The 26,663-nt window shown below is 38.7% G+C and overlaps 1 protein-coding gene across 1 annotated transcript in view; it reads left to right on the forward strand.

Annotated features, from left to right (window-relative positions):
- The window catches only part of GALNTL6 (polypeptide N-acetylgalactosaminyltransferase like 6), a 100,137-nt gene that overhangs the window by 27,031 nt on the left and 46,443 nt on the right, over positions 1-26,663 (forward strand). The window contains exon 4 of the mRNA XM_090290165.1: positions 19,985-20,206. Within this exon, the coding sequence (XP_090146291.1) occupies positions 19,985-20,206 (222 nt within the window). The remainder of the gene's footprint in view (positions 1-19,984; positions 20,207-26,663) is intronic.

A 26,663-nucleotide genomic window follows, 5' to 3' on the forward strand; every position in this document is an offset into this window, starting at 1 on the left:
GAGTTAAATAAAAATAAATTCACTATGTATCTTATATAGTTTACTTATTTATAAAGTATTTTATATAGTTTATAATGTTGTCATAGGGATTATGATTTAACAGAAAAGGAAGTAGAGCTCATAGCTAACACACAGCATTATTTAATATGTACGGTAATATATGTTCTATTTACCAATTATACTTAGTGATGCTGTAGGCTACACTGTGACCTATATACAAGTTACAAATGGTTTTGACTTTACATATTGACTTAGAGTTTCTTAGCAGGATGCAATGACCTTTGAAGATTTCCTATGGTTATACTTCATGCACACCAAGGTTAAATCAGAGGTCTGAGGCAGAATGGTTGTTTCACCTCTGTCAGCTGTGAAATTACTTCTTCACATATCTCCCAAAGTGCCTTCTTTGTGTTATATCCCTAGTGGCATCCAGCTCTATTGACTCCATGGATTAGCTCAGAATCTTGAAATTGGTGGCAGTGGAAGGAGGTGTAGAGAGGAAAAGGGGTGGAAGAGGAAGAAGAGGAGGAGGAAGAGGGGGGGGGGTATTTCAGTAGCAAAGCCAGACCACCCCAAGTTCGTTAATGAGTGCTTCCTCATTGTTCAGCATGGAATCAGCTCTCCCTGACTCATAGAGCTGAAATGGAAGAACACATTCTCTGACATATGCAGCTCCTCTTGATTGTGTCAGAAAAATATGTCAGTTGAGGAAAAGCCTTAATAAGACCAAAATCACTAGTTTTATATCAGAAAATAAAATCACCAACAAGGCTATAAACTGTGGTGATGAATGAAAAATCTACATCCTACAAATTGACCTTTCTCCCTTGATGACTATAAATCAGTTTCCTCTCATAAAACTGCCCAGCAAATAAAAGCCATAGCATAACAACCTTAGCCATCGAAAGCAGCCAGCACTTCTTTCCAATGCTCTTAAAACTATAGTGTTCAGATGCTTTATTGAAAACTATCATTGAGTTCAGGGACACCATGGCCTATCATATAGACTTCCTCCCCAAAAGCAGAAAATGATGAATTCTCAAAAGACTCATCCTGCCTAAATGGCTAGGACTTCTGTATAGAAGCAGTTCCTCTAAAAACAATCATTATTTCTAATTCTTTCTTAAAATATAACAAGAAGGCTAGGGTGGAGGAAGAAACTTTATTCTTCAAGGTTCTTTTGGCTGGTCTAATAATTAAGTCTACATGACACAGATTAACAGGTGAAAATAACCAAATTTAATTATATATGCACATATGAACCCCTACATACATGAGTCAGAGACCCCCACATACATCCGAGGTTCAGTGTCAGAAAGAGAAAATAAGGTATATATGGCATTCAGAGCTAAAGATGAGGTAAGGCACCTTGGGGCTTCCAAGGAGAGGAAGGTCATTTTCAGGATGAAAAGAAGAGCAGATGTTCAATAATTTGAAGTTTGCTTCCCCCTCCTACTGATTGGTCATAGAAGGTTATTTCTGGTGATATTCGTTATGGACAAGACCCCTGATTTAAATCCTTCAAGGAAGAGGTAAAAGTTTCTCAGGAGCTTACAGAGTCTCAATTGCCTTCAGCTCAACAATAATTCACATGCCAAAGCGGCACATCTTGGGGAGGCCTGTTCTGAACCCCTTTAAGAGAAATAAGACTGTTCAATACTGCGGCAAGAATGAAAGATGATTCACATACTGCAACCATGTGGTTATTTCTCTCCCCTCTTGGCCACGTTTTAAAATATAATATCTTCCAATTAGATGGCACTTTTTACTTAAGAAATTCAAGAATCTTCCATAAGTAGTATTTCATTATTCTTCATGACGGCCTCCCTAAAAATCAATCATGTTTGTTATGTGACAATAATGATTTAATAAATCATTAAGATACGATGAGTCCATTGCATGTTATGAAGATCTCTAATGTTATCAAAGGCTCAGGCTGGAGAAATTCCTCCATAGATGTGTATCAAGTGCCCACTATGTGCCAAACAGAAATACAAGAGCAACAATTTTCAACTAGTGTGTCACAAAATTTTTTTAAACTTGAAGTACCTGACTATTTAGGCATGGGCACTGACCTCTTTTCCTTTAGATTGCCAAATAGAAAAGGAAAAAAAAAATGACAACAGCCCACAGAACAATAGCCATACAGTGTGAAATGAATCAAAATTATACCTATTTTTTTGTCAGATGGCAAAAACTTTTTTTGTGTTCTGCAGAATTCTAGTAATTAGTTTATGTGTGCCATAAGATGAAAAAAGTGGAAAATCGCTGGCAGAGAGCATACTACACATCCTTAACGATAACGTGGGGCCTTTCTGATTAGATCAAGCCATCCCTTTCTAACTGAATTTTTTTGTTTGTTTGTTTTGTTTTGTTTTTATTTTTTAGATTCAGTTGTTGAGAGTTGTGAGTTTGTTGTCACCCGAGGTCATTCCCCACACTAGAGATTAGTCCTGGTACACAACATAGGCAGAGCACTCATACTCACCCTTGAATGATGTCTCTCTTTTGAATACTGGACATTTTATGTTTATTTTGCATATAAGGAAAATAAAGAAATGTAAAATTGTTCTCTGTGCCAAGGGGTCTAGAGAAAAGAGAGGAAAAAACATGAAACACAAATTTATTTCCCACTGCTTGACCCTCACCTGCTCCTTTAATTTCTCAGTGGTATTAAGAATCTTTTTTAAGTATGTACCCATATATTTTTTGTCTGTTTGCTTAACAAATAACACCCAATCACACATTGTCTTTAAAATGTTTGAACATTACAGAGGTAAAGCATGGAATTTTCACACCAACCATAAGACGCTGAAAAAGAAAGTAAAACAGCAAATCACTGACAGGTCCGGTCTCTTGCCATTTGGAAGCATCATTAAAAAATGTGAGGTTAAGACAATCACATTACTTTAAAACTCAGCAATTTCCTACAAAACTTCTCAAAACTTTTATTCAGTAATCTGGTTTTCTCCTATTTATTTGCTTCATCCCTCCTAAAACTCCCACAGATGCTATCTTTTCCCCAATATTGAAGCCTTTTGCTCGATTTAATTGTTTCAAGTATTCCTCAGAGTTTTCCCAAGTTTCAGCTCAGCTATGACTTGTGAATCATTTATCTGATGCTTTCTCGTGTGCAAAACAGAGCTTGTAATTCAGCCAGGTAATTAATTCCCAAGCTATGGGGACAGTATTTAGCACTGCTCTGTTTATCTAGTGAGGACCGACATTACACATTAGTTTTTTTGTTAAGACTATTGGAAGATTTTATAGAGTAAATATAATATTTAAATGGTGATCCTACATGGTAATTACATGATAATTAGCGGCCATGGTTAATCATTACTTTCACTTTGCTATTCTTAATGAAAGTTAAATGGGTTTTTTTATGTTTTTTTAATTTTTATTGTATTTTTTTCCATTACCATCTGGTCCCCTTATACCCCCCTCCCCTCCACAATCACCGCACCATTGGCCATGTCCACGAGTCCTTTCTCCTTGTTGCTCAGTCCCTCCACCCTCTAACCTCCCCCCACAATAGCTGTCAGCCTGCTCTCTATCTATTAGTCTGTCTCTATTTTGCATGTTAGTTCAGTTTGTTCTTTAGATTATACATATAAGTGAAATCATATGGCATTTGTCTTTCTCTGACTGGCTTATTTCACTTAACATAATGTTCTCCAGGTCCATCAGTACTGTTGCAAAGGGTACAATTTTTCTTCTTTTTCAGGGCCAACTAGTATTCCATTGTGTAAATGCCCCACAGTTGTTTTATCCACTCATCTACTGAAGGACACTTAGTCTTCTTCCATATCTTGGCAATTGTAAATAATGCTGCAATGAACATAGTGGTGCTTATGTTGTTTTGAATTAGTGTTTTGGGTTCCTTCAAATATACTTCCAGAAGTGGGATCGCTGAGTCAAAAGGCAGTTCCATTTTTTATTTTTTAAGGTACCTCCATACTGCTTTCCACAGTGGCTGCACCAGTCTGCATTCCCACCAACGGTGCAAAAATGTTCCATTTTCTCCACATCCCCACCAGAACTTGTTGTTTGTTGATTTATTGATTATAGCCATTCTGACAGATGTGAGATGATATCTCATTCTGGTTTTAATTTGCATTTCTCTGAGGATTGGTGATGTTGAGCCTCTTTTCAAATATCTATTGGCCATCTGTATGTCCTCTTTGGAAAGATGTCTATTCAGGTCCTTTCATTCTTAATTAATATAAAAATGGGATTTATTATTTCTTTCATATGGTGCCTTTTCCAGTCTTCTTTTAGTTACTTTTTCCCCACCTAGAGTATCTTGGCACTTTATGTTGTATTCAGCATTTATATACCTTTCTTTTTTCAAAGCACTTGGGCACAGTGAGCCTTATTTGTGGACTAGGGGGAATTATAATTGCATTCTCATCATTATTCCCATGAGAAGTGAACACTTCCCTGCAGCCAGGATCTCACTGAAGGCTGAAAAAGGAGAAAGTTTGCTTAAACAATTAGGTTCCTGCTGCTATGAAATTAAGTTGCTGAAACTTAAGCAAATTGAAATATTTTAGCATGCCATAATCTCAACCAAACATCCGACTCTTGCTAGAGGGAGCAGTGTTGATCGTTTTATACCTCTGCCTTTTGGGACCACCACTGGATCATGAAGCCACAGAAGCACCTGGAGAGGAGACTCATTTTGGAGAATTAGTGTCTTACCAAGAGATGTGTAAATGCACAGCGACACTGTGCTGGAGGCCTCTGCTACTTCATTTCTGTTCTAATCACCCTTAATTCTAATAGTTTATTTATTCCTTGCAAGAATTCTATTTTCAACTGCAATTCCAGCCCAAATATATCTCCTTTTTGATGTCATTTAATGCGATTCTGTAAACTGAGAAATATTCTAAAACCAAAGGTGTCTGGATGCTTTCAAGATTCTAATTCTAAAAACAGTTTATAAAAATAAAATTCCACAGATTGCTTAAACTTTGGCCAGATATTAATTTCAACCAAAAGGCCCTGTATGACTTAATAAAAGCATAGGGAATTTTTCTGCCTGTTTTTTTCTAATTATTTATTTGTTTGTTTGTTTATTTTAAGAGGGAGAGGAAAGGAGAAAGAGAGGGAGAGAAACATCACTGTGTGGTTGCCTCTCACTCGCACCCCCAGCTGGGGACCTGACGTGCAACCTAGTCATGTGCCCTGACTGGGAATCGAACCAGCGACACTTGGCTTTCAGGCTGACATTCAGTTCACTGAGCAACAGCAGCCATACGTTTTGAACGTATGAAAAATAACACAGGCTCTACTAATAACAAATGGAATAAATACTATGGCACCATTTAGATCAAGCACAGTTTGTTTGAATGCTTGCTGTGGATGTTCTTGTGAAGGAATAAAACACTTAATATTCTCTTTGCCTGGATGTTAGAAAATGCTGGTTGTGATTTATTTTGAAAAAAATAGCCAATGTGTCAATAATAATCATCTACAAATAAGGTCATATTGTTTTTTATACTCAAGTTATGATAGCTAAGAATACCAATGGTTGGATTGTCAATAGTGGACACCCAGTTGTCCCCAGACATCCCCAAAAGGCTTCCATCCATGTCCTGATATCCTCATTTGCCAGATGCAGTACCAACTCTGTACCACCTGTGATTGGCTTTTTCTGTTTGTGCTCCCACTTGCCTCATTCTCTTGCCTATGAAGCCTTTGGAGAAGCTACATCACCACACCCTCCAAAAAGAGCATCACCTTCTAGCTTGTGGTACTGTCTCTGGAGAAACCAGTCATTAAAGTGCCAGAACTTCTCTGGGTCCTGGATAGACTCAGACAGGATCTCCTAGGTGTGGCCCATACACCTTCACCTGAACACAAAAGACCTCTGCTTACATTGGGCTCCCTTTAACAATTCCAACAGCTTCTGGGTATCTCCACATTGTCAGAAAATCAGGAAACCAATTATGAAAAAGAATTCCATCATAGTCTGATCCTCAATCTCAGCCAAATAATACAGTCTTGAGAATGAAAAATAAATAAATAAATAAAACCAGGCAAAACAAAACAGAAACCATACTTTCAATTTTGTCCTATCAACCTACTTTTTCCTTCTGAGGGTAAGTCACAAAAGGTATCGCAGATTCCGTCATTATTCTTGAGTGGCCATCAGGTCATGATGACACCCAAGCTGCCCCATTCAGAGCCCCACGTGGGGAGAATGGAGTCCCCCTACCAATATAGCAAGCACCAATTTGCCAGACCTGTGAGTGAGCCACATGGGGACATCTTTCAGCCCCATTTAAGGCTTAAGATGACTGCTTCCCTGACCAAACTTTGACTGAAACTCCCGAGAAATCCAAGTCAGATTGCTCCCCAAACCACTCTCAAGTTCCTGCCACGCGGAAGCTGTGAAAGTTTTAAAATGTTTAGGGTTGTTTTAAGCCACTCCATTTTGGGATATTTGTTATATATCAATAGATAACTAATACAGCTATTTCTGTTTAGCAGTCCTTCATCAGCAACATTAACTTAATTTTATTGAAGGCACCTGATTACGTCAAGTGGCCCATTTGAAGCTTAAAAATTAGGCAAGCTTATGCATCCAAGGACACTATCAACAGGTTTCAACAGAGTGAAATGCATTTCACAGAATGGAAAAATTATTTGCAAGTAATTATCTGGTCAGGGGTTAATATTTAGAAAACTTGAAGAGCTCTTACATTCAGTAACAACAGCCAAAACAAAAAACAAAAACCTGATCTTAAAATGGGCAAAGGACTTGATTTAGACATATCTCTGAAGAAGATATACAAACGGTTTATAAACACATGAAAAGATGCTAAACATCACTAATCTTTAGGGAAATACAAAACAAACTCATAAGATACTACTTCAGACCCATTAAGATGATTATCTTTTTCTTAAATAAAATACATGTTAGAAGGGACATAGAGAAACTGAAACCCTTGTGCATGGTAGAAATGTTTAATGATGCAGCCACTGTAGAAACAGTATGGAGGTTCCTCGGAAAATTAAAAATCCAGTAATTTCACCTCTGAATATATATATAAAAATAATTGAAAGCAGGAGTTCAAATAGATATTTGTACACACATAGATATAATAATAGATAAAATGTAGAAGCAAACCAGTTATCCAATGACAAATAAATGGATAAGCAAAATTATACACATACAATATACATACAATGGATTATTATTCAGCCATATAAAGGAAGGAAATTCTGACAGATACTACAAAATGGATAAACTTGAAGACATTATGCTAAGTGAAATAAACCAGTCACCAAAGGACAAATACTATGTGATGCCATTCATATGAGGTACCTAGAACAGTCAAATTCATAGTAACATAAAGTAGAATGGTGATTGTCAGTAACTGAGGGAAGGGGGAAGGGGTTGTTAGTGTTTAATGCGTCTGCGGTTTCAATTTAGGAAGACATCTTCGTCCTTTTCATTACAAGCACATTCCTCCTTCCTGGCAATGCATGCACCCTCACTAAGTTTCCTGACTGCGTACCTTCAGTCTCTCAAATGGTAGTGATGTCCACATTCTCATGGTCGATCACTTCTAGAAATTCTACCTGAATTTCACTTTGAGCATTAACACCTTTTGATTTTTTTCCTGCTCTTTAATTTTTGTTGGCCAATTCTGCCTTTTCGGTTATCTATTTTAGTGAAATGTCATGAGGGTCTATTGATGAGAATCAAGAATGCAACACAACCATTTGCTCTGCTGTCTGTGTGTGAACTGGATAAAAGATGTGCAATGACCAATCACCAGCAGCCTTTGAAAGAAGTGATGCAATTGCTCGTTGATCATACTGTGCATCCTGTGGGACCTTTAAAAAATATGACTAATTTTTCTCCCACCTTCTAAATTCTGCTAGACTGAGCTAATAATGAACTTGACAGAGACAGATTAACAGGAGAAAATCAAGTTTTAATACATACACATGGGAGATTCACATCAGTATGAAAATTCCAACAACAGTGAGACAACATTAGATATATAAGACATTTTTGGACAAAGGAGAAAAGAAAGAGCAATGGGATCTTAGGTTTCAGAAGTGAAAATGGGTGATTTACAGGTAGTTGAGGTAGAGCAGGACATAGTATGGCAAAAGGTTCTTGTTAGGCAACTCAGGAACAATGAAGCCCTCTTATTTACCATAGTTAATTCAAATTAGGCTATAGGGAACATCCTAAGATCTCTTTCCTGAAGCAGGTTTTTCTGTCTGAATCTCTTGAGCAGGAAAGGGAGGAGTGTCAAAAGTTCTTTCTGAGTCTTGCTTTTTAATAAACAGCTTAAAATCAATATCTCGAAAAGGGCAGCTTTGGGGTGGCAAAACTTTGATTCCCTTTAATCTTTAATTTACATAATGATTTATGGCCTGAAGAACTAACAGCAACATTTGTTCTTTATATAGTTACTTTAAGTTAATATATCATAGTAACTGAAATCTGAACTGGGTTGTTGGGAATATATGAATGTTCTCAATGCCACTGATCTGTACATTTCAGATGATTAAAAGGAAATTTATATTATAATACATTTTACTGCATAAAAAATGAGGCAAACTGATTTTAAAATTCATTTACAAATGCATATGACCTAGAATAACTTAAACAACTTGGATAAAGAACAAAGTTCTACAGCTTCTATTACCTGATTTGAAGGCATTAAAAAGCTGTAGTGATCATGGCAATAGGTATTGGCAGCTGTTGGACAAGTGGAACAAAATGCAGAGTCCAGAAATGGATTCATGCATGCAGTCAAACACTTCTAGGGGGGAAAAAAATGAAGAAAAATTCTGAGGTTGGGTAAAGATTTCTTAAATATGACACCAAAAGCATTTGTCCCTAGATAAAAATTGTTAAGTTGGAGTCCATTGAAATAAAGACCTCCTGCAGTTTAAAGGGTATTGTTAAGACAATGAAAAGAGAAGACATGAACTGGGAGAAAATATTGACAAATCACATTTCTGAGGAAGAACTTGTATCCCAAACATATAAAGAATTGTCAAAATTTAATAATAAAAAACAAACAGTTCAATTTTTTAAGTGGACAAAATTATTTAAGCAGATACTTCACCAAACAAGATATATAGTAAATAATTACATGAAAAGGCACAGCATTTTATAATAGCAAAAATTAAAAAGACTGACTATACTGAATGTTGGGGAGGTTGTAATGTAACTGGAATGTTAATGGGAATGTAAAATGATACAACCCCTTAGGAAAACAGCAAGTTCATTTAAAGTTAGACTACCTAGCATATGACCCAGCCAATCCACTTCAAGATATATACCCAAAAGAAATGAAAGTCAACACCTGTACAAAGACTTATACAAGATTGTTTATAGCAATATTATGTGTGATAGCCCCAAACTAGGAATAGCCCGAGTGTGTCTCAGGAGGCAAATGGATAAACAAATTGTGGTATATCCATAGTATGGAATCCAATAAAAATGAATCTATTTTACTCCATGGATAAGCCTCAGAATAATTATGCTGGTGGAAGAAGCCAGACAAAAAGAACACATGCTCTGTGATTCATTTATATAAAATTATAGAAAATAGAAACTAAATTATAGCGACAAAAAGTAAATCACTGTTCAAGACCCAGAGTGCACCCATATGTAAACTATGAACTTTGGGTGATTATGATGTGTCAGTGTAGGTTCATAAGTTATAACAAATACACCACTCTGGTGGGGGATGTCGGTTGGTAACGGGGGAACCTATGCCTGAGTGGGTGCAAAGAGTAGATAGAAAAATTTCTATACCTGCCCTTCAATTTTACTGTGAACCTAAAACTGCTCTTCAAAAAATAGTCTTAATGTGACAAGATAGTAAGAAGTCAGGAAAATTACTTGGCAGGTGGAATGGGGAAACTGAGACAGACAGCTGATTCAAGCTGGCCTCATCTAGCACCATGAGTTGCCTGCCTCCTTCTCCCTTGCACAGCCACTCTCTTAACCATTAAACCCTCAGGAAATGAGGTTCTGATAAGCATCAGATAATCTTAGCACCAAAGCCTTGGGTCTGTTGACCACAGAGACAGAGTTTTGGTCAAACTATAGATAACATCTAGATCTCAGTTTTGTTTCAGCTCCAGGCCCAGAAAATCAGCAAAACCAAACAAAGTGACCATGGCTTGCATAAGGACCAGATGCAATGACCAATGACCTCCTACCCTAGTGCCAAACAATCAGTAGAGACTATGACTTTGGCCCTACATGTTCATTTTGATGAATCAGCATATTTGAAGGACATGCCTGGAAAGCTGTTGAATATTCTATTGAGACCCTCCCCTGAGACCTCCTCTAAAATTCCTGGCTTTAGAAAACAGATAAAAACCCGTAAGGCAAAGGACCCAGCATATGCTTTTTCTCTCTAGAGCAATGGTTCTCAACCTTCCTAATGCCACAACCATTTAATACAGTTCCTCATGTTGTGGTGATCCCCAACCATAACTAAAGCATAGTGATTAATCACAAAAACAATATGTAATTATATACGTGTTTTCTGATGGTCTTAGGCGACCCCTGTGGGGTCACAACCCACAGGTTGAGAACCGCTGCTCTAGAGCATGCCTGTACCTTCCTGCTTCAGGTGTGTATCTTTGCTTTTTTTCCCCCTAAGCTCTAAGGGCCCTTCTTTTGCCTCTGTAACTTGTTTCCTGAATCCATGCAGCCCATCTGGCTCACTTCTTCTGACTCTGTGACTTTCCTCTTGTGCTAGAGTTCTTGGCTCTGAGTTATTTTTTGCCAAACTCAAGAACCAAGGTTCTGAACCAAGGATCAATATCACTGCCAACATTAATAAAAATATTTTAATAAACCAGTGGTTGCCTGAGGTTTATAAAGATGCCAAAGAAAGGTGAAATGAAAAGGGATATCAAAAAAGCACAAAGAAACATTTAAAGGTAATGGATACATTCATTATCTTAATCACAGCAATGGTTTCACTAATCCATACATATGTCAAAATGCACCACATTGTAGACTTTAAATATGAGCAGTTTATTGTGTATCAAAAAGCTATTTTTTAAATTAGGCTCACATGCATTTTTAAATAAGGTATGTAGTTGAATAATTTGGCTACGTTAAATACCATCAGATACACTACCATAAATATTCAAAATATTTGGCCAAAAAATATAATAGAGATATAATTAAATTACATTAAACCAGCCAAGAACAGGTAATCTCTTGCAAACAGCTCACACAGACTTGAGGAAAAAGAGAGAGGAAATTGCCTGTCATTGAAGCCTCCCTTTTTAGTACTGGGTTAGCCACCCTTTCCTTATGCTGAAGGCTTCACACTGACTTCAAAGAAGTCTTCAGATCAGAGAGAATAACGCTAGGCTGAATAATTATAGTGAGGTAGAGGCTCCCGTAAAGAGGTTCTCTTTGGAGCTGTATTCATGATGACATTATCACATTATCAAGGATAAGAGGGCTTTGGGGTGGGACTCTGGAGCTGCTACAGTATTCCTTGACTTCAAAGAGGAGAAAAGAAATGCATTTAAATCAAAGCAGAATTTTTAAAGTCATAGGAGAGTAATACAATTCCTTGCTAGAGGAGTGACCGTGACAAACTCTTTCTGTGTGCGATTGGCTCTGCTCACTATCAGCAGTATCTGGGGGGAAAGCACCAGCCAAAATATGGGAGTGGGAGGGGGGATAACAAAAGAATGAAAAATGTATTACTAACTTCACTGTAATACAACAGCTTAATATTGACACAAGTGCAGCATGGGAATTGGGGTCACATGAGAGTACATGTCACGACTGCACCCTGCGCAGAGAAATAGAAACACACTCCTGAGGTGAGATGGCCCAGATAATACACGTGCATGAGACAACCTTGTAGCCCAAGAAACAATCCGCTCCCAAATAAAATGCTAAGAAATTGAATGAGGATTGTGTTTTTTAAATAATCGAATGGTAAGGATTTAAAATGTTGCTGGAAAACAAAAATAATTAGTGAATCGATTTATGCAGTTCCATGGATGAGCAGGTATAATAAAACGATCTGTTTTTCTCATGCTGCGCAGTAAAGATGATCAGTCAGACTGGAAATCTGTTCTTATGAACTGAAGCAGAAGCATGATTTAATGCTCTTGGTAAAATATCAATTCAAAAACCTGAGGATCATTAGAATTAAAGACAAATTTAGTCTTGGATTGTGCAGAGAAAACGGGACTTGAATTCTAAAGATCTCTAATGTAAAGCTGAATGTGTTAAATTAAGTGTGTTAATAAATTTGGAGGCAACACAAAGAAAAGAGAGATTACTATCAGTTTGGGTTGAAGAGAGGAACATGTTGTGAAACACAAGGAGCCACAGAAGAGTGACATAAAAATAGAGGATGTTATCGATGTCTTGTGCATAGAAGGTGCTCAGAATAAGTTTTTATTTCATTTGATTCCAAAATGATGAAGTTCTGCAGCTTTTAAAAATAGAAAAATCCTTCATTTGCTTTCTATGCCAAAAAAAAGTATTCCTCAGTTCCAGAAACTATCTTTCTCAAATTTCCATGCTGGGAATAACCCCAGCAGGTAAAAACTTCCTGGAACCACCTTGAATGGGATTTGGCCCTCTCCCCTAGTCTGCTTTGTCCACACTACACTCAGAGCCTGAATGGAACCCAGCCCTCATGTGCAGAGAGAGGAAGGCTTCACCTACTTATTTTCAGACTGATGTTAACAGTAGGCCCTAAATTGTCCCTTCTAGCCATACTGAGCCCTTGCCTCTAGCTACCAATTAGTACTGTGTTATCTTAAGCTACAGGCTGTATAGGGCAGCTGGGGTGCCTTCCCTGCTTGCTTCAGATAGGGGGCCAGTGGGATCCCACTTGGGAGAAACAGAAAAGCAGTGGGATTGTGGACAGCATACTGAGATCAATGCTGTGTTATGGCAGACTTCTCTGCAGAGCTCTTAAAACTTCCCTGGAATAATTTACATGGAAGGAAAATATTCACTAGGTATTGGCAACAGCATCAAAATATGCCAGATTCTGTATATACAGCCAGATAGTGAACTCAAAAACATTCGTGGAGCACAATATTTTATATATTTTTGTGTACATTGGAAGTAGGGTTGCCAGATTAAGCAAACAAAAATATAGGACACCCAGATAAATTTAAATTTTGGATAAATTATATTTTTAATATTAGTATGCCCCATGTGTCAAAAGATCAACTGAGGCATATTAAAAATTCTAAGATTTTTTAAATTATTTAAGCAAAACTCAATTCAAATTGAGCAGCATCGATCCAGACATGGTTAGGAGCACTCCACCTTCTAAGTTCTTCTTGCTGGGCTAATAACCAAATTAACAGAGATAGATTCACAGGAGAAAAATTGAAGTTGAATACATGCACTTAAAGTTAACATCCCCAAAAGCACCTTCAGGGTGGCAGAATTTTGGTCTCTCCCATGAAATTCGTTATAACAGCCAAAAAATATGAAAGAAGTCAAATGTTCCATCTTACATCATCAGCAGTTCTGTTGCCATCCAAGTCTCTTCCACTGTCTTACATCTTCAGTCAGAGTCTATGCCTCACTGATCTACCTGAGACATATTTGAGAGGCATGGAAAAGCACCTGTCACCCATTCAACTCTTCATGACAGAGTAGCCGTCAAGCCCAGGGCAAGGTGCCAGGAGGAAGGGAGGATCCAGGAGCAGGTAATAGAAGTGTGTGGACAGGAGACTTCCAGCCAAGATGGAGGCCTAGACTGACACACTCCATCTCCCGCCATAACTAAGAAGGAATACAACTACCACAAAACCAGAAATAACCAGAAGTTCCAGAAAATCAATGGAAGTCCAACATATGAAGTTATAAAGAAGTGGTACTCATTCAGACAGGCAGGAGGGGCGAAGCCAGGTGGAGAGGTCAAGCTGTGCTGGCAGCTGCAATAGCGGCAGTCGCGACAGCAGCGGGACAGCAGTAAGCAGACACTCGTATTTAAGGAGAGGTGAGAAGCACTTGGGGAGCATCCCCGGCTGCAGATCAGACCCGTCAGCTTGTGATTCAAATGCCGGGGAAGGCAGACCTCCATTGCCTTGGACTGTGAGGCCCAGAGTGGGTGGGGACAGAGGAGAAGGCTCCCGGTCTCTCAGCAGAGAGTGAATGACATAAGTCCATCTTGGACTCCCACCCCCACAGAAAACACCATACCGTGGTATGAAGGGTCCCCCAGTTGTGACAAGTGCACGGGGCTCTGCCCCCTATAGGGTAGGAGGTGTGACAACCCTGCCCAGGAAGCAAAGGTAAACACAAAACTGTCAGAATGGCACAAATTATGATATAGATCCTGGTGACACTGCTGACCAGACAGCAAATGTATAATCTAATGAAGCAGCAGATAAGAAATCTTTCCGAGGCACAGTTCAGAGCTTTGGTTATAAAAATGCTTACAGACCTAACAGCAGATCTTGATGGGGAAGGAATGAAGGCTAGTCCTGTTGAAATTAAAAAAATATGAAACTAATGCTGAGGGAAAGAAAACCAGGGATCAAATCAACAAATCGGAACATAGGGAAGGAACAAACAGTCAACCAGTGCGGAAAGAGGAAATGAAAAGTAAGGAAAATGAGGAGAGGCTCAGAAACTTATCGGACAGCTATAAGCGAACCAACATCCAAATCATAGGGTTCCCAGAAGGTGAAGAAGAAGAACTAGAGATTGAAAAATTATGTGAAAAAATAATGAAGCAGAATTTTCCTAACTTGGGGAAGGAAATAGACATACAGGTCCAGGAAGCACAAAGAATTCCAAATAAACTGGACCCAGGGAGAACCACACCAAACACATTACAATCAAAATGTCAAAAATTAAGGATAAAGAGAGAATCTTAAAAGCAGCAAGAGAGAAGAAGAGAATTATGTACAAAGGGTTCCCAATAAGACTATCAGCTGATTTCTTAAAAGAAACTCCAGGCAAGATGGGACTGGCAAGAAATATTCAAAGTAATGAAAAGCAAAAACCTATAGCCACAAATACTCTATCCAGCGAAGCTGTCATTCAGAATAGAAGGGCAGAGAAAGTGCTTCCAGGACAAAGTAAAACTGAAGGAGTTCATCAGATCCAAACCACTGTTATGTGAAATGTTAAAGGGACTTGTCTAGGAGAAAGAGGATCAAAATGATGAATATTAAAATGAAAACTGTACCACAATAACCAACAACAGAAGCTAGGAAACTGAAACAAAGGCAAAGTAAGTAGGCAACGAGAGTGGGAAAAGAATTATAGGTATGGGGAACATTTTGGGGGGAGGTCAGCAGGGAGGGGGAAGGGGGGAAAGGGAAGGAGATGGTATAGGAATTAAGAAGCATGGTAGGAGGGAGTGGAGTAGACAGGAAGATGTTGAGAAGAACTGTATGCACAACCAATGGGCATGGACTAAGTGGGGGGGGGGGCAACTGGAGAGAGAGTTGTCACTGAGTGGCAGGAAAGAAAGGAAAAAGAAATTGGGACAACTGTAACAGCATAATCAATAAAGCATATTTTAAAAAATAAAAAGAAGTGTGTGAACATAGCCTTGGGGATCCACACACATCTCCAAGAAGATAAGTATATGTGATTTGAGTAAACCTATTTTATTTGAATCTAAAACAAAAAACAAAAAACAGAAATCCCAGCTAACACCTGGCTCCATGTATACAAGACAACTTTTATAGATCCAAGTTCCATTTGGGAGTAAACAATTTCATGTATTCATCACCCAGAGTCCATACTTTACTCTTTATTTCCTCTTGAGAACTATTTTTGGACATCTTAGTGCCTCCATCATTGTTCATTCAATATCAGTGAGAGCTGCACCAACTCAGAATGACTTATTTTTCTACATTACAATCTCTGGCAAGAGATGTCATTAGGAAGTCTCAGTTTTATGATTCTGTAAATGTGTACAAAGCTATGAATGTTTAAGTGAAGAATATTGCCTTGCTCCAACCCCATTACCTCCATGTATTTAAATGGGTGTATATGTGTTCCAATGTAAATACCCCAGTGAACTCAAATGTGTATATGATTATACTGTTTCTTGGAATGGATGAAATTATTCTGTAATTGAGAAAAGATCCATGAAACTTCCCTTGCAAATGCTTGTAATACTTCTCAGCTGTGGTTCCAAATGTTTTCCCAAAAACTAAGTGCTGATTTGTGATGAGAGTGGCAAATTAACACAGTATGTTGTTATTTTCAGAATAATGACTTCAGAATGATATTATTTGCTCATTCACCTGGACTGTTTGGGAGTGGGGACTATTCCTTGGCTATCATAATCAACACTTTAGAAAGCTTCCTCCTGATGGAAAATTTCACTCAGAAAAGTAGAGCATCTATAATTGAGGATGTCTAATGTGTCATCAGGAATATTAGAGAATGGTCAGGATATTGTGTTTATGCTCAAATTATTTATATAACACTCATTGCTGGAAGAAAACTAGCTATTAGAGTTTTTGCAACTATTACTCTGTTTTTCTTTTCTGATCTCCTGGAAAGCTACCAAAAAAAAAAAAAAAGGAATCTATGCTTTCACACTGTCCCTGGAAATGTCTGTGATCATGCTGCATTCTTCGGGGTATTTGGGAAATCAGCAACCCTAACCTGCAGCCAGCTGTATTTCAATTTGAAAAAGACATGCAAAAGCTACCTGGCTAGTCCTCTGGTCAGCTATACTAGAGCTTCCCTAATGTTTTTGACACTTACGCTGGCTAACATTTATCATAACCCTTCAAGCCATTTCCAAGTGAATGCACCTGAACTGGTCAGTTCCTCTTTGAGTTTTCACAGTAATTTCTACTTCTATTTTAAAAGCCCAAAGCAACAAGTATCTATGCTTTAACAACAGCACTTAAAAAATTATTTCTATTTCAGTGCCTTTATCAGTAGATATATGTACATGCTAGGAAATTATTCACATTAATTTTATAATATGATTTATTATTAAATCAACCATGGCCAGATGAACACACACCTGTGCTTGGAATCATTTGAGGTGGTGGGCCTTTTAACTTAAAAAAAAGATATATGTCTATCTTTATAGCATTTATAGTCTTAAAGTGATTATTTACCCAAGTCAAGATGGATCTTAGTAACAAATCATTTTTGGAAAGGCATGTCTCTACTTAATGAAGTCACTTTCTCATTAATCCTGGGTGACTTACCTTTTTGCCTATACTTTTTGCCATTCCCCTGTCTTTATTCATTTTTGTTTATCAAAGAAGAATAAAGTATTCTTTATTCTTAAAGTGAAAATATTTAATTTTCATTTTTATAATAATTAAAGTTTAGAATAAAGGATGGAACTACAGCCTAAAATCTAATTTGAATATAAATCAAGTTGTAATATTATTGACTAATTTTTTCATTCTATCTTTGAATCTTTTTGCTAATTATAAAAATTGTCTCTCCAATTGTAACAGAACCCACAGGCTTTTCAGTAATGAGGGGCCTGATCGCCCACCGCCAGAAGCAAAACTCTCAATACTGGAGTTTGGTGAAAAAAAACAAAAGAATTATTTATTTAAAGGTTATATAGATTTAGATTATTTGCGGATTTCTGCCATTAAGTCTTATGTTCTTTAAAACACCCATAAACACATAGTTCTGCCTCCTCCTACCAAACCAGGCTAGTTTTAGAAAAGTCAGAGATACAGTTTTCCTACTTCCCAGACACAGTTCAGTTTTACCAACAGCTCCCAGTCATTGGAGCCTGATTGGGGAGGTTTTGCCTGTGGTTTTGCCAGCTCTTAATGCAGAACCATGTGGAGTTCTCAGCCTCCTTGTAAACTGCATGGAGTTCTCCCTTTCCTTTCAAAGCTGCATGGTATTCTTCTCCAACATGCCTGCCACCTTATTTTTAAATCCCTGACTGTGTCCTGTGACGCAGTGGGCAGGGTGACTAATTGCAGCTACTTGTACAATTTTACGTAGGCCCCGTAAGCTTTTCATCACTATTTTATGGTTAAAGCCCCTCCCATCTCCTTGAGGACCCTGCTCTGTAACACAAGGACAAATGGAAATAACATGCATTTTATCCAGAACATTTGTCAAAATAAAAGCTAAATGGCAAGATGGTGCTGAGAACACACGCTTAGACATTATATAAGTATGTAGCACATGGTACCCTCCCAGAACAGAAGCCTCAAAACATCATTTGTTTCCTTTTCTTTCCCAAAACACATCAGGCAGTTCAGAATCTGTGGCAAAGGCTAGAATAATACAATACAACATCGACTCTGAACATCTGTCAAGATAAACTGGAGTCAGAGGAGTGGGAAGTGTTATGAGCAAGGCAATGCCTGCGGGATGTTAGGCAAATAATTCCTCAGAGAACATGTCTTATACTTTTGGGGCTAGGAATCTTAGAAAGAAAGGAACACAGAGGCAGCCAAGAAATCAGAGTAGTCTTTGTGACATTGTCTCTTTTCTGTATCTTGCTGTATTAATTGAGCCCTGCTTTGTGCTCATCATTGACCATAACTAACCAAGGAATCCATGGGGGGTGAGGAGGCCAAATGGGAGAGGGGCCCATGGGAATACTGATGGAGCAGTTGGTGGGGCAGAACAGGAAAGGTGTACAATCCCATTAAAAAAAAAAATATTTGGAGACTTCTGAGTATGGTTCCAGGAGGCCTTAATTAGGATTTTGCACCAATTTTTAAGATAAAGTGTTTCCTAAATATCACTAGTGTTTACCTTTAGACACATGTTTGGATCTTCTTAAAGTTCCCAGCCATCCTGCTCATTTTCTCTTCTAATGCAAATGCAAAACTGGAAAGAGTCAATGTTCACACCAACTGGGCACGTAAGGAATTTAAACACAAAATGAGGAGCACCATAGCCTATGGGACACCAGCCAAAGAAACTGAACTGCAAGTTGCGGGCATGAGATGTGATCTCTTTAAGACAATGCGGCTGCATTCTCCACCACTTAGAATCACAGAGCTGAAGGAGTGCCAGAAACATTTCATCTCCTCTAAAGCCCTTCTCACAGACCACAGGACCAATTCCGCTCATCTGTGGCCAAGCCCAGTATCCAGGTTCTGATTCCCAATGCTGCACACTTTCTAATAATAGTTCTGATATTTATAGTACCCATTGTGTTCCAGGTGCTATTCCAAGCACTTTACAGAGTTACTCTATTTAATCCTACAACCACTCCCATGATGTATGTACAGATGACTGTCTGTACTTGTTTTACATGAAGAATCTGAGGCCTCAATGTCAAAACTGACAATAGGGCTGGGCTTCCTGTCCTGAACCCATACACTCTCCTGCCCCTAAGTTGTGTGCTTACTTCCCTTCCATCAGCCTTCCTCTTCATCATCCCATGGGAACATCTGCAGAGAAGACTAGCTACTTGGTGCTTCCCTTTGCCCAGCTTCATTGTGCAGTAAATTACTGAATTCTGCTTGGCATTCATGTCACACATATAAAGTATCATCAGAACACATGGTCTTGAATTTAGCAATGCTGGTTTCTCTCTGTCATTGGGAGAAAAGAATATCAGCTTGTCTGTCCTCATTCTTAGCAAGATCCCTGACTGTTCCTTGAAATGGTTTAAGCAATTTGATGCCTAAGAGGAACTTGACTATCTCCACCTCCAACCCCTTTATTTCTATGTGAAAAATAAAAAATTTTTATAATTATGAAATAACAGGAGGGATGAGAAAGTTGATGTAATTGTAAACTGAATTTTTGCTGGCTCCCATCAATTATCTAATTGGCAACTGCCCCCCATGCCAGAAACAGAAATGTATCCAAAGCCTTGGGCTAATCATATCATACCCCTTGCAGTTATGAAAACTCCTATGGTTAATAAGCTGCCAACTGTAGCTACCTGAGGTTGCCTGATTTCTTTCACTTTTCTTTTGTCAATTTCTAGTGCAACTCAGATCACCCTCTGAGTACACAGACCAATAAATGACCATCTTTTCTGCTGCACAGAACCTGAAGCGGGTGGCTGAGACCTGGATGGATGAATTTGCCGAGTACATTTACCAGCGACGCCCAGAGTACAGGCACCTCTCCACGGGGGACATCTCTGCCCAGAAGGAATTGCGCAAACAGCTCAAGTGCAAAGACTTCAAATGGTTCATGGCTGCAGTGGCCTGGGATGTGCCCAAGTACTACCCGCCCGTGGAGCCCCCACCCGCTGCCTGGGGAGAGGTGAGGAGCGGCTTCATGAACCCTGCTCTTACTTGAGTATGTCCATCTCCCCCAGCCTCAGGAGGTGGGAAGGCTGCTGAAACCCTCCATTCCTTTGCCTGGCTGCAAAGTCAGATTAGCTAAAATCCCCTTAGGTAAATGAATGTTCAACCTTTTTAGAAACCGCTAGGGGTGAGCATTCGGCCCTCAGCCTTGATAACACCACCTAGCGTTCTTGGCCACAAACGGATTTTTAAATATGCCTGAAAAATATTTTTATTTGAGATTACTGAAATTGCCATAAGAGCTTGTAAAGAATGGAAATATCTATCATGCTACTTCATATAAAAGGGTGACCTAATGTCTGTGATAAAATCCGCCACTGTCCTCCATGCATATGTTGCTATTTGCCTATGCAAGGACAGGTAACCGAGGGGCTTGGCCATCTTCCTAACCAGGGTGTGTTAAATGCATTTCCCAAATACCCAGAACTGTTAAACATGCAGGAGCCCTGTCAGTTTCTTAAATAAGCACAAACCTTCCCTCCTCTGAGTGCTTTACATATCCACCTTTTGGCATAGAAAAGACTGTTGTGCTGGTTCAGTTCCATTCAGTCCTCTTACTATAGCCTTTTCCCCATAGAAGAGAGTATGCTTAAGCAAGAGTTGAAATTGGATAGGGTGGATTTATCCTAACAACTTAAGCTGCTTTTCGCAGAAGGTTATGAGGGGAGGTGCAGGTGGGGCTGTTGCTCTCCAAAGGCAGGAGTTGACTCTTGGCACGTTGTGGAGGACCCTTTGCGGCAGGGTCGTTGGTTTGGTGGTGTAGGGAGGGCATGCCTTTGTCTGGTTAGTGCCTGTGTCTTGACAGAGCTCTGAAAACAGGTGGCCCCAGGGCATGGTAGGAGAAGTCAGAGTACTGAGGCAGCTTTCTTGGGCGAAATCTCCTGGCTTTTGCAGATAATACATTCATCAAGTTACATGTGCACCGCTTGTTTTGCTGAGAGGGTCCAAAAAGATGTCATTCTTTATCTCTGTCAGATGCCCTAGACATGAAGGAATTGAGGCCATCCCCACGTGCGTGTGGTCCTGGCTGCTTAAATCAGTTAGTAATTTGGTCTAATCCTTTGCATCTTAAACATTTCATTAGAACTTCCCTGGAATAGTAGTAATATTAATCTGCTGGTATTAGTTTTAGCTACTTATTATGGGCTTAATATACAACAGTGGAAACTTAAAGTGCCCTCCAGAAAGAACTTCCTTAGTCTAACACATTGTAAGATGTAAGAATTTGTTACCTGATAAGCAGGTGAGTTCCTTCCTAGAGCTTTTTTGATTAAAGTTATGTCTGTCATCTTTCTATGATAATTTAAATGGTCCTGCCTTAGTAACCAAAAAATACTTGTGAAGACCCCACAGTATTGTTGTGTGATTTGCAGCTGGATTAAAATCTCATCAGTCTTTTCTCTGTCTTATATGGAAACATACATTTTTATTCCCACCTGGTTACTACTTTAAACTGCAACTGGCCACGTTTTCCCACATTGCCTGACTAAACTATAACCACTATTTCCAAAGCACCTTGCTTGGAAACAGACTCGAGCTTTCATTGAGATTCCAGAAAAGTCAAAACTTCCCAGGGATAATGAAAATAAGACCCATTTTATCCATTACTCTTGACTGCCTCACACCTTTTATGTGGCTCGCCTGGCCTGTAGGAACATTTGCGTTCACAATTCCTGATCTGAGCAATCAGACATTGAGAAGATAAGATTTTTTTTTTTTTTTTAACATGATGGCAAATTTCTTTCCTCATTGCTTCAGAAAATGGAGGTCTGGGTCAAGGGTCAATTGCATTCAGTCACATTTGCTTAGTGAAGGTGTGCTGCAGAGCAAGAATGAAGACAGAGATTGGAGGAAGGCAGAAAGAAAGGAAATCAACACATGGCAAGGGTTTGACTAGTAACTTGTTTTGAAAGCTATCTATTTGCCAAACAACATAGATCCCTGGGAATGAATGTAATGCACGCACATTTAAATCAGGAAACAAGTGAAGTGTTTGAAATGCAGCTTACTCTCAATGAAATGATGAAAAAGAAAGACTTTTCTAACTATGTATTGGGTGATAACACCTACTTCTTAATAGTGGACAAGAACAATTTCTTTCAAACTTTTCACTCACATGTTTTCTTTTCCCTTTGAGAGGACTTTGTAGAATATAAATGTTTTATTTTGGAGTAATTTTCAATTCATGGAAAAGTTGCAAAGCTAGTGCAGAGAGTTCACCTACACCCTTCACCTCACTTCTTCTAATGTTAACATCATACGTTTGCCACACTAACCACAGTATATTTGAACTAAGTGATTAACTGGTAAAATACCGTTACTTAAACTACAGGCTTTATTCAGATTTCACCAGTTTTTTTTTTTTTTACTAATGCCTGTTTTTCTGTTCCAGGATCCAATCTAGTATATGAAAGGGCTATTTAATTTCCTATAAACTTTAATTGTTAGAATGGGCAAAGCTCCTAAATAAATGTCAATGGCTGTTTTAATAAGAAAGTAAAAAAGGAAATGCAGACGGTGTGGGTTTTTTTAAAGCAGTTATAGGAAGGAACCACAAACGTCCAGCAAAGTAAACATGAGAATTCTTTATGGGAGACCTGTGCCAAGAAGCAGGGTAACTCGCTGTTTTATGCACTTGTACTTGGAATGGTGTTCCACCTGCTTTTCTGTGCCAGCCTGATTCTGGATAAACAAAGAAGTGCTTAGGCAATTTTTGGCTCTGATAGTTGAAATTCAGTTTGTAAAGGATATGTTACAGATCTTAAATAGCCTATAAACTGCTACTCATTTCCCTGACAAATTCAGCTGCATTTTTGTACTTGTCTCCTAACTTATCTCTCTGCTTCTGTCCTTTCCTCTGTTCAGTTTATTTTCAACATAGTCCACTGAAAGTGGTAGATAAGACCTCTCCTCTATTTAAAACCTTTCAATAGCTACACCTCTCTCACGGTAAAAAACAAATCTCTCTCGTGGTAAAAACTGAAGTCCTTCTCAATACCATAAATGATCTGACCCCTGTTACAACCCCTCCAACCTCATCTCTTAGTATTCACTCCTGGTTTACTTTTCTCTACGCACACTGGCCTCATCACTGTTCCTCAAACTGGCCAGGCACAATCCTGCCCCAGGGTCTTTGCACTTGCTATTCCTTCTACTTAGAATCCTCAAGTTTTGGAAATCCTATGGCTCTTTTCCTCATTTCCTTCAGGTTCTTACTCAAAAAATAACCTTCTTTGTAAGGGTCACCCTATCTGCTATGTGCAACAATTCACAAACACATGGATTATCACACACACTTCCAACCCCCCTTCCCTGCTTTGTTTTTCTCTTCAGCCTTCATCATTATATAACAAGCTATCTAATGTAAGTATCTATCATATTTCTCATCTATCTCCCCCAATAGAAAACAAACTCTATGACACAGGAATTTGTTGATTTTTGGAGTTACTACTGCTCTTCAAAAGCTAAAAATGTGTTTGGCATGTAGTAGGTGCTCAGTAAATATTTGTTGAATGAATGAATGGAGCATCTGGCTCCCTATTGTTCTCTTCCCCATTCACTGCTCTGCTCACACACTTGCAAAGAGCTAACATACTGAGTGCTCACTCTGCTTTACTACATGGGGAACAGTCTCTATATTACCCTCCCCTTGGCCACACAAAGCCCACCTCATTGGAAACTTTAGCCAGGAAGACAGTTTCAGTAGTGTATTTTGGGTAATTGATTCTGATTGACTGTCAGATCTATGGTCCATATGATTGTCAAACAAGACATGCGATACTCTCTTTGGAAATCCTAAGGGGAAAAAGGAGGAACTCCAAAAGTGAGAATTTTATGTCCTGACAATTTCCAAACTCTCCCTGTCAGCTTCTTCCTTAAAAGACAAGAAGATATTAAAATCACATCTAAGAGAGAATTTCTCTCTAGAAGTCATTCCATCCTCTGGTGCACAAGGCTCATGGGTGAAGTAGGGAGGATATGGAGCCCAGAGACAATAAATAGAATTTTGAGCTGTGTAATAATTCCAGCATCCCTTAGTGCTATTCAAATAAAAGCAATGTGCTTTTTCACAGTACTGTGCTGGATGGAATAAGGACAGATTTAAAATGGGAAACTCTTCTTAAATCATGCACATATAGAGTGCCTTTTTTTGAGTCAAGATGCTGAAGAAAAGAAACAGAATCTCCTATTATGTTTTTTCTTCTTACCCCTTCCCTCCTTAGAATTCATGAATTTGCTAAAGTCATTTATAGCACTCCTTTATAGTCCAAAAGGAAAACTTCTGCAGAATCCCAAATATCATGTGTAAGAGCGAATAAAAGTGGTAAAAGAGACAAACATGCCTCTTCCAGCCTGCAGCATAAGTTCTTTTATGAGGTGTCTGCTTACTGTCCTCAATGTGCCAGTCTTGGCCCATCCACTTGTCATCTTGCGATTGTGCAAAACTTTTTAAAAATCTTTACTTTAAAAATTCATCTCCATGCTCAACTACTTCGGCTGCTATTTAAATTCCTTCCTCAAGATTAATGTCACCCTGAACTATGGAACATTCACAAAGACAGGCACCCTAAATGACTCCTGGTCTCCTCCTCTGCTTTGAGCTGCTCTTGACCTCTTTTAATTTGCTTCCTTTCTTCTCATGCACTTACAGTACACAAGCTTTCTAAATTTCTCAGTATTATCTTACAAGAAAGGAAGTTCAAGACTGGGAGCTGCGTTATTTGAAAGACTATCTGAGGAAGTGATCTTGTCTGTTGCTGAATAACGCCAGCACTTTCTGCTCAATGAGTGAGGTTCTCTCACATTCTCTTGGCAGAGCCATGGCCGGTTTCCCACCTTCCCCTGCAACCTACTCTTGCAACAAAGAAAGGTACAAAGTCAAATTGTCCTGCGACTCCCCTGGCAACTATGCAGGGACTGTCCTTGCCATTCAGCTGCTGTTTATCTAAACCGGATCTTTAAATTAAGCAGTCATTCAGAGATGCTTTGTCATTCCCTGACTGTATTAGAGCTGTCTTGATCTGTCATTTATTTTCTCAGGCAGAAGCAATGCTGGTACACTATGCTAATTCATCTCTCTGGAGCTCAACAACAAGGTTGAGAAAAATGTAAGGACAAATCAAGAATCACATTATCCTTTCAGATTTTACTTTGTGTTTTTTGAGTTCTCAACAACTGAGACAGTTGAGACAAACTTAAGTATCTTATGATAAACATAGTTTTAGTTCCATTTTTCCAGCCAAGCAAACTGGACATCTTCTCAGGAGAGGCAATTTGGCCCAAGTCATAATGGAATCAGAGGGGTTTCAGGGCTAACAGATTTATTTTTCTTCTCTTATATTCCAATCAGAACTTTCTGTCTATTCTCTTTATTTTGTTCTTTCTTAAAATATGCTTTCATACTGACATATGTTTATACACATAAATATATAGCTTTTGGGTTTCATGTGACAGAAGTAAATGAGATTTTAACTGTATGTGAGCCTAGTCATGAATTTATCTCGTTTAATTTTCAATGACAATTGCTACCTTTCTACTTCCAAGAATTATACAAAATTAATAACATTTGAGGAGTCTTCCATTATCACAGCAGGATCTCTAATCTGCAGTTTCAGAGAGATGGCATTGATGGAACAAATTCAATATAGTTTTTCTAGTCACGGACATAGGAGTACCTCCAACTCACCCATTCTTTAACAAAGTGTCCAGCTGGCTTCTGTGAGCTTACCCACAGCTTGCCTTAAAAATCCAGTGGTAGAGGACAAGAACAAACACAGAAAAAAACAGGAAAAATTCTTGTGATCCCAGAATAAAAGTGAGAAATTACTAGCAATCGATTCTAACTGAGCTAGACGATCCCAGTATGCATCATTGGGCTTGGAATTTGGTTTTAATCATTTACAGACAGGCAATAGTTATGAACAAGAGCCAATATTCCTGTATGTGTCCTTGCAATATACTGAGCTGTTCTATTAGCAGTAGGTCCTGACTGGCCTTGTTCCAAACTCTGGGAGGTACAGTTACTCAACTGCTTAAAGGTAAGCAGTCCCTTCAGTTCACAGTAGATATGTTTTGGGCAACCGAAGGTCATCAGTCAGTGTTAGACTTTGTGAGCAACTTGGAACATAACTATCTCTGTTTTGGTTTGGGATGTGACAAATAAGCATTTGGTGCTCCTCTGCAGGCTCCATGGCTAAATTCTTTTTCTGTGTTTTATTTTCTCACAGTTCTCTTTTTAAATTTTTATCTATTTCATTAGATTTCTTCCTATTAAACTTGAGATATAGGAATTAATGTTGACCCGTTTAGATTTTCCAGAATTCTATTTTTGTCTAATCAATAACCCAGTGGTATTTGGCTAAACAAGCTAACAGCATAGATCTTTCCCTTTTTATGGTGACATGCATAGTCTA

The sequence above is a fragment of the Furipterus horrens genome, unplaced genomic scaffold, assembly GCF_987537825.1.
Source record: "Furipterus horrens unplaced genomic scaffold, mFurHor1.1.pri manual_scaffold_10, whole genome shotgun sequence".
Classification (NCBI taxonomy): Eukaryota; Metazoa; Chordata; class Mammalia; order Chiroptera; family Furipteridae; genus Furipterus; species Furipterus horrens.